This window comes from Loxodonta africana, chromosome 19, assembly GCF_030014295.1.
Source record: "Loxodonta africana isolate mLoxAfr1 chromosome 19, mLoxAfr1.hap2, whole genome shotgun sequence".
Taxonomy (NCBI): domain Eukaryota; kingdom Metazoa; phylum Chordata; class Mammalia; order Proboscidea; family Elephantidae; genus Loxodonta; species Loxodonta africana.
The window spans coordinates 22,404,198-22,412,748 of NC_087360.1; the positions used below are offsets into that span (position 1 = coordinate 22,404,198).

At 58.4% G+C, this 8,551-nt stretch overlaps 2 protein-coding genes across 5 annotated transcripts in view; one reads left to right on the forward strand and one right to left on the reverse strand.

Moving 5' to 3' along the window:
- Positions 1-4,276, forward strand: part of SMARCB1 (SWI/SNF related, matrix associated, actin dependent regulator of chromatin, subfamily b, member 1) — a 41,672-nt gene extending 37,396 nt beyond the window's left edge. For both annotated transcript variants that reach the window (XM_064272397.1, XM_064272398.1), the window contains exons 8-9: positions 3,458-3,589; positions 3,954-4,276. In XM_064272397.1, the coding sequence (XP_064128467.1) occupies positions 3,458-3,589; positions 3,954-3,993 (172 nt within the window). In that variant the 3' untranslated portion in view covers positions 3,994-4,276. The remainder of the gene's footprint in view (positions 1-3,457; positions 3,590-3,953) is intronic.
- On the reverse strand, positions 536-8,125 carry DERL3 (derlin 3). Of its 3 annotated transcripts, XM_003419112.4 has the most exons (7): positions 7,995-8,125; positions 7,716-7,781; positions 7,496-7,569; positions 7,309-7,402; positions 6,520-6,715; positions 6,006-6,096; positions 5,705-5,911 (listed from the first exon to the last, which is right to left on the reverse strand). In XM_003419112.4, exons 1-7 carry the CDS (start codon positions 8,085-8,087, stop codon positions 5,818-5,820), a joined length of 708 nt encoding a protein of 235 aa, XP_003419160.2. In that variant the 5' UTR covers positions 8,088-8,125; the 3' UTR covers positions 5,705-5,817. The 3 variants fall into 3 exon arrangements, 2 of the variants coding, with proteins under 2 accessions (XP_064128470.1, XP_003419160.2); XM_064272400.1 differs by lacking the exon at positions 7,995-8,125 and having other exon boundaries at positions 536-5,911; positions 7,716-7,987; XR_010318601.1 differs by lacking the exon at positions 5,705-5,911 and having other exon boundaries at positions 6,024-6,096; positions 6,343-6,715.
- Positions 8,126-8,551: the final 426 nt, after the last annotated feature.

Sequence of the window (8,551 nt, forward strand, 5' to 3'; positions counted from 1 at the left end):
TCCCCCACGTCCTCCAGCCAGCAACCACTGATCTCGTTCTATCTCTATGGATTTGCCTGTTCTGGACGTTTCCTATGAATGGAACTATGCAGTATGTGGTCTTTTGTGTCTGGTTGCATTCACTTAGCATGTTTTCAAGGTTCACACATGTTGCAGGATGTATCAGAACTTCATTCCTTTTTATGGCTGAGTAGTATGCATTTTAGGGATGGACCACAGTGTATCCATTCTCAGTTGATGGACATTTGGGGTAGTTTCCACCTTTTGGCTTTTGTGAATAGTGGTGCTGTAAACATTAGTGTACAGGTTTTTCTGGGAATGTATGTTTTCATTTATCTTGGAGTGGAATTTCTGGGTCATATGGTATGTTTTGGTCTATTTTTATCCTTTTGAGGAACTTCCTGTTTTCCAAAGTGAGTGCACCATTTCACATTCCCACCAGCAGGTACAAGGGCTCCGGTTTTTCTATATCCTTGTCAACACTTGCTATTGTGTATTTTTTGATTCTAGCCATTTTTTTACTGTATAGGAAGTATTATCCTTTTTTTTTTTTTTTTTGCATTTCCCAAATGACTAATGACAACATGGGGATGTTTTCACTTGTTTATTGGCCATTTGTATATTTTCTCTGGAGAGATGTCTATTCAGGTTTTGCCCATTTTTTAATTGGGTTGTGTCTCCTTGTTGAGTTTTCGGAGTTCTTTATATATTCTGGATTGTTGTGTGTCAAGTTGATTCCAACTCAAAGTGACCCTATGTGACAGAGTAGAACTGCCCCAGAGGTTTCCCAGGCTATAATCTTTATGGGAGCAGATTGCCAGGTCTTTTCTTCCAAGGAGCAGCTGGTGGTTTGAACCACCGACCTTTCGGTTAGCAGCCAAGCACTTAGTGCTCTACCAGGGCTCCTTATATTCTGGATACTAGACACTTACAAGTTACATGATTTCCCGAAATTTTCCCCCATCCTGTGGATCGTCTTTCACTTTCTTGGTGATGCGTTTTGAAGCACAAAAGTTTTTAAATATTGATAAAGTCCAATTATTCTATTTTTTTGTTTGTTTCTTGTGCTTTTAGTCATATATGTAGGAAATCATTGTCAAATCCAAGGCATGAAAATTTACACCTATGTTTTCCTCTAAGAGTTTTATCATTTTAGCTCTTACATTTAGGCGTTTGATCTGTTCGAGTTAATTTTTGTATATGGTATGAGGTGGGGTGCGACTTCATTCTTGTCCATGTGGAGATCTAGTTGTTTGGGCACCATTTGTTGAGAAAATAGTTCTTCCTCCATTGAATGGACTTGGCACTCTTGTTGGAGGGGTCGTCTAGTTTTCCTCTCCTCTCCTCCCAGTTGTGTGGCTGCAGGCAGGCCATTTCCCCTCCACTCTATTCTCATTTGTGTTAGCTGGCCTGCATCCAGTGCCTGCTGCATCCAGTGGTGTCATGGAAGCAAGATCCCATTGAACATGAACCTCACGGTACCCCACAGGCCTCAGTCCCTTCCTGGTCCGGGCGTATGTCCCCACCTGGACACTGGGGGGCTGTTGCAACGGCCCACAGATCAGAATCCCCTCCAAGGTGGGGACGAAGGGCAGCTCCCACAGCCCCCAGGGCCTCTGGAGCTCTGGCTGCGTCTACTGCTTCCCCGCAGCCCAAGTCAGTCTCCATGCTGGCTCCAGGCCCACTCAACGCGGTCAGGTCAAGCGGTTCTTCCTTTACAAGCAGCGCACTGGATTGGGATCTTTCCAGAGTTGAGGAGGTAAACAAGGGGCCTCAGGCACCACTCGTGAGCTCTTGTTTACACAGGACAAAAACATGTTTTGCCCCTCAGTGTAACTGTGGCTCCTTTCATGTCTCCCTCCTGGAAGGCAGCCGGCGCCTGGGTGATTGATGATGGTCTGGGGCTGGGTGGTTCCTGGATTTCCAAACCCCAGGCACTGGCTGGAGAGTCACTGTCAGGAGATGCTGAGGAAGGACCTGCCCTGGTGTCCAGGGTGGGTGAGTGGTGGGGCCCAGCCACACATCTCTCAATCACCAGCATGGGCTCAGTATATGGGCCTCGTGGGCATGGACTCAACAGGCTGAGCTTCAGGAGCAGGAGGCGAGGCCACTTCCACAGGGCGGACACAAGGTCAGCCAAGGCTGGCCCAAGAGCAGAGGGCCCAGTACAGCGGGCATACCTAGGGGAACCAGCTGCAGGGGCTGTGTGAGAAAGTTCCAGGCGCCTCAGAAATAGTCTCAGTGGGTGGATGTTGGTTACTTAGAGTAGCCTTCCAGCAGTCCTCACAGCAGCAGATATCATTCCCATTTCACAGATGACAAACTAGAACCACCAGATTGCCTGACTAGAGGCTGTCTACCCTCCTTCCCCTAGAGCTCCCCCTTCCTACAGAGTGGGCAGACATCGGCTGAGCACAGCGATAGTGTGGGGCAGTTCTCCAGGACTGGGCCTCAGGAGACAAGAGGAAAGAGCCTCATGGGCGTGTCGGGGGAATCATGGGAGGATCATGGTTAGGGTCATGTTGAGGCTTGCTGCCAGGCCAGGGGCTAGGCAAGATCTGACCGGGAAGGCGCCAAGCCCTAGAGCTCCTCTTTACCCTTGAGGTGGGGCTGACACTGGGCCCCTGGGTCCTCCTGGAACCCCCCATGCATCTGGAAGACAACCACCTAACACCCTCCTCCCCACCCTAGTGCTCCCAGGCCTGCTTTGTCCTTCCGCCCGGACACTGGGCATCTAGACCATCCTGGGAGCACAGTCCACTAGCAGGGGCATGCTCAGGTATCCTTCAGGTGTGAACCACTGGGTCTCTGAGGGACCACAGGGCAGGGTGGGATCAGGAATGAAGTTTCCAGCCCAGCTCTGCTCACCAGCTGTCTGACCAAGCAAGTAACCAGACCTTTCTGGGACTTAGCTTGGCCCTGTGAAGTGGGCTGAGGGGCCACAATACAGAACACTCAGGAGTGGGTAGTCCAGCTCCCCTCTGTGCCTGGAGGGCATCAGTACCTCAGGGGGCCAGGGGACTCCACCATTCTCTTTCCTGTTCCTCTGGCCTGTGAGCCCTGATGGGTCCTGGCCCTGGACTCTGAGCAAGGTGGTCAGCTCTCCTTCCCTGTCTAGGTGGGCACTGCTTCTTGGCTGTGATCCACCAAGCACCATAGTGGCCCAGCCAACCTGCCATCTCAGTGGAACCCCCCCAGTGAGTGTCCCCTCGCAACTTGGCTGAGAGATGCCGGGTGGCTGACACAAGGGCCTGTTGGGAGTGTGTTCTGCAGAGAGGCCTGTGGGCTGCCGGGGTGGCAGTGTTAGAGCCAGGAGATGGAGCCCAGCCAAGCCTTCTTCCCGGCCATGGAACGCTGATGGGCAGTGTTCCATCTGTAGGGCGGGCACTGTGGTTTGGGGCCCCACCAGTGCTGTTCGGTGAACTGGTCACTGCTCTCCCCACCCCTTCTCCTACAGTGAGAACCCCCTGCCTACGGTGGAGATCGCCATCCGTAATACCGGCGATGCTGACCAGTGGTGCCCACTGCTGGAGACCTTGACGGACGCCGAGATGGAGAAGAAGATCCGCGACCAGGACAGGAACACAAGGTACCCTCCAGCCCCTACAGATGCTCTATCCATAGGCGGGGGGGCAGGGCTATCTCCCTCCTCCCAGGGCCTGTGGTTTCAGGGAGGGGACCCGGGTGCCAGAGGCAGGCCCCTGGGTGACAAGGCCCTCAGGTTGGTGCTGACCACAGCCCAGAGCTGGGCCTCAGGCCCTGGAGAGCTTACAGGGCTGAGGGCAGGAGAGCAAGCTACTTCTGGGCCAGGCAGCAGACGATCAAGGCAGAGGGGGTGCCCAAGTGACCTGCTGGTGGACTCCAGTCCCTGTTGCCTGCACTCAGCTGCCCTACAGGCCTGGGGTGGGCCACCCGGCTGGTAGCTGCCCTGCCTCACTGCCCTCTCCCCCCAGGCGGATGCGGCGTCTCGCCAATACTGCCCCAGCCTGGTAACCACCTCACCATGGGCACCCACTGGAACAGCTCAGAAGATCATACCACCTGTCCTCCAGCACCTTCTAGCAAGGAGACGCAGAGACAGCTGTGTCGTGCCAGGTGGCACAGGTGGGGGCTTTCCAGCTGCCCTTGGCACACATTCCATTGCTGAGCCTTACTCCGCCACCCACTCTGGCCTCTGGGGTCAGGAAGAGGCCTCATTTTGAGTTGTGTTTAGTTTTTCTATAGGAAGCCCAGGCAGGGCTAGCAAAACTTTTTAAATAAAAGGTAACGGGTCATATTTGCTTTCTCCAACTGGTGACATAAAAATAAGAATGGGAAGTGCCGCGGCCTGCCACTGGGCCTGGCTGGGGGCTTTGGGGCCTGGCTGACAGGAGACTTCCCTCTACGGCCACCCAAGCCCCAGAGCCCTTGAGGCCACTGGACAGCTGAGCCCAGCGGCCTGCAGAGGCAGGAGATGGGCAGTGGGGCTGGTCCATGCAGGAAGTGGGGGAACCCAGAGGGCAGGAAGCACCTCAGGTAGGCGGTGCCCTCATGCCCCTTCCCCACCAAGTGGCTCTGCTTGACTGAATGAAGTAGCAAGCAGCCCTGCGTGCTGGACCCTAGTGCTCAGCCCCCCAGGCTAAGAACAGGGCACAGGTGGGGTCCCATTGGGCTGTGCCAGGGTTCCACCCCAGCAGGGTGATGCCAGCCTTACCACAGCACATGTAAGAGGTTGACAGAGCCCTCCACCCTGCCTGGCACTGTGGTCCAGGCCAGCTGCTGCTCCTCTGCCCCGGGCTGGCTGTGAGGAGTGACACTGGCAGGACACTGGCCCCTGGGGTGCGTGCAGTATGGAGAGACGGTGGGAAGGCCCTGGGCCCCCCTCCCTCACTCTCTCTCCCATGGCCCCCACACCCTTGTCTGAAACATGAAGTGGCCCACCCTACAGGATGGAGGTAGGCACATGAGGACAAGCCACCTACGTGGGTCTCCTTGCCTAGTTGAGCCCTACGTGGTGAACTGCACATGTACCCCAGTCTTACGAGATAATACAGGGCAGGTGCCACTCCGGTGCTGCTGGTCACCCAGGAATAAACTGTCAGGCCAACTGCTCAAGGGCAACAGGAAAGCTGGCCGACGCTCTGGGTGCCCACTTCACAGATGAGAAACCTGAGCTGTAGAGAGCAGGCAAGGGCCCACACAAGATCCTTAGCTAAAAGTGGCAGCAGTAGACCTTTGCTGCCCAGAGTCTGCCTCACTTATCACAAGGCTCTGCTAAGGTGGAAGCTTCTCCAGGCTTAGGTGCCACAGGGAGAGTGAAGGACCCCATGAGGCCTCAGCCAAGTCCCTTAGCCACTCAGCCTCAGTGGCACCAGCTGGGTAATGGGGAGAACGCCCCTCGACACGGTTGGGGTTGCTGGTGAGAGGTGGGAATGCCGGGTGAAGTGCCACAGGCAGGGGACACCCATACACTGCCCTGAGCCCTGGCTGCCGTAGTCTGGAAAGCTCAGTGGCCAGCAGGGAACCTGCCCAAGGCCCCATTGAGGCCCTGAGCTCAGCTGGACCACTGCAGGCAGCCCCAGCCTTTGGGGCCTTCCACCCCACTGCCTGTGGCTGGGCTCAGAGGGCAGCCAGGTTTAGTATGAGTAGAGCTGTACCTTGGGCCTGGCCCGGGACGTGCCCCACAAACAGGACAGAGGAAGCCAATGCGTGGCCGAGAGGCTGCAGGTCACTGTTTATTCAGGTCAATCCCGGGCACTAGCATCTCCAGGATGAGTCTGAGCTGGGTGTGCAGATAGGGTGGAGGCTTGCCAGGGATGGCCCCAGGCTGGCAGGAGATCATTGCTCTGGGGGTGGCGGCTGGGGTCCCGGCTGCTCCTCTGGTAGGGGCAAGTAGTTGGGATCCTCCTCTGGGGCATCCAGTAGCAGCTTCCTGTGGGGGGCTCATGCTGAGCTTAGGCCTGTACTCATCCCCAAGGGGTAAGAAGGTTGAGGCAGGTAGGAAGGGCAGTGTATCCAGCACTCACAGGAACCTGGGAGTCAGCAGCACCCTCTTGCCTCCAGGCTGATTGGGGAACACATCTTCCAAGTAGTAGTAGATGTGGCCAACGGCAGCCCCTGGGGGAAGAAGCCAGGACTGCTGAGATCACCCTGCAGGCCTCCAAGCCTGCAGGTGCAGGGTCAGAGCAGCTTCACATGGAAGCCCACCTTCTGGGCAGGCCCGGGAACACAGACTGAGCCAACCCAGGCTGGGACAGGGCTGTCCATGAAGGACCTAGGGAGGGGAGGGCCTGAGGAGCTGCAAGCACACACAGGACTGTCCACAGAGCTGGGGCTATGAAGCAAGCACCCTGGACCACTAACCTCCCTCCCCCCATGGACACGTCAGCAGGCCAGCTAGAAGATGAAGCTGAGGGGTGGCTTGTTCCAGGGGCTGCAAAAACAGGAGCTAGGAAGACAGATTCTGGGGGGCACCTTGGGTCCTCAGGTCCTAGGCAGTGTGAAGTCTCGGCCACCCCATGGGGTAGGGAAATAGCTCACCCATCAGGTCCACGAGGACTGAGTTGCCCAGCAGCATCGAGAAGCCCATGAGTGCCCAAGGCAGGAAGGGTGCCTGGAAAGTAAGGAGCCCGAAGAAGTTGACCCTGACGCGCGGGTTGCGACGGCTCCACACATACACTAGCATGGCCATGAGGGCCTGGCCCAGGAAGAACAGGCTGCCCAGGAACCCCAGCAGCTGCACCAGAGTCAAGGGGCCTTGGAGGCCACTCCTGGGCCTCAGCCCTGCCCAGGGCCCCTGGGTGGGGGGCCTTCCATCTTCCTAGGGGTGTAGGGATGGGAAGCCTAAGCAGAACCCCAAGGCAGAAGCCTCAGCCTGGTCCCTCACATGTCCCTTGCCCTCATCCAGTGAACAAGGCTCACCCCTCTGACTTCCCAGATAAAACCTCCCCCTGGCCTCCCTCCCGTCACCAGCCCTATGAGCTATTCCCTCATCAGAATCAAGGCCACACTTCGTGGCCAGCAGATCCCATGCCATCTGCCCTGCCCAGCTCTCCACTCATCTCGGCCTCCACCCCCACCCGAGTCCCTCCTGGTCCTGGCGGACTGGCATTCAGAGCCCAGACCCTGAGCCCCGGCTCACTCTCCCGCATATCGCCCTGTGGTATTCTGCGCACAGCCATGGCTCGGGGGAGCTAAGCCGGACACATGGTGGCCACTCCACGCATCCTAGCTTGGGGGTAGGACTTTCCCTTCCCTGGCGCCCGGCGGGGCGCTCGGGTCGGGCTCAAGGGCTAAAGCACACCAGAACCGGGGAGCCCGGAAGGATACGGTCATGAGGACGCCCCCGAAGAGAAGCATGAAGACAAAGTCGGCCGTGCGGCCGCGGAACGAGCCCTCCTCCAGCAAACGGCAGTAGCGGAACCTGGGCCTCGGTATAGGAAGCGCAGCGGGCGGGCCTCAGTTTCCCCGTGCCCACGCGCCCCGCCCTGCCCTGCCCGGTCCGCACTTAGGATACACGAAGAGCATGTTGAAGAAGAAGTTGAATCCCAGGTGCCCGAAGAAAAAGAAACTGGTGACTAGCCGCCAGACCTGCGGGGGGGGCGGTCAGGAGCCACAGATCGGATGGACGTGGGCGTCCGCGGGGGCGGGGGCGGGGCGTGCGGGGGCGGGGCAGGGGGCGGGGCGGGCAGGGGTGGGGCGGGGCGGGGCGGGCAGGAGCAGGGGCGGGGCCTCACCTGGAACTTCCTGAAAACGAGGTGCGGGTTGAAGTAGAGCTGGAAGGGGCTGAGGAAATCCAGCTGCTGCAGAACCAGGACGTGTCAGCGACGGCCCCGACCTACGCCAGCCGGGGTCGTCGCCAAGGCCACGGTCGCCCCGCCTGCCTGGGCGGTAATCAAGGAAGGCGACCCTCAACCCGCTCGCCTGAGCCGTAAGCATGGCGGCCCTCCTCTGGCCGCCCGGGCCGTAACCATGGCGACGATCACCCCGCCGCCCTCCCACCCCAGCTGGCTCACCACGGCGGCGGTGGTGAGCACGCAGGCCGCCGTGTAGGCTCGCGTCACCGCCGGCACCTGCAGGAACTCGGCCGCCAGACCCTGCCACGCCATGGCTCCTTCTCAGGCACGCGTGAGCGGAGTTGCAGCCCACTCTTTAACCCTCCTCCGAGCTCCGCCTCGCTCCGGCTTTCAGCCTATCCATGTCGGATGCGCAGCTAGAAGGCGGGGCCCTAGGCCTGGTAGCCAATGGAAGGAGGGAGCGAGTCGCCGGGGTGGGGCAGGGGGTGTGGACGGATTTTACACTGCTGGCCAATTAGCAGGCTCCGCAGTTGAGCACGTGGCGGTTGTTGTGCCGGCAGCGCGGGAGAACGCGTGGCCAATGACGAGCTGGTCACTTAGCGGCTTCCCAGGGCAGGGCCAATAACCAGGACCCACGGGGCTGCCTAGGGGGCGGAGCTAAGATCTGCGCTGTTAGTTCAGAAAAGATAGACGCGGGGTCCACGCTGGCTGGGAGGGGCGGGGCAACAGGGAGGCGAAGTCGGGTAGGGCGGGGCTGCACCAGCACCTCCTAGTCC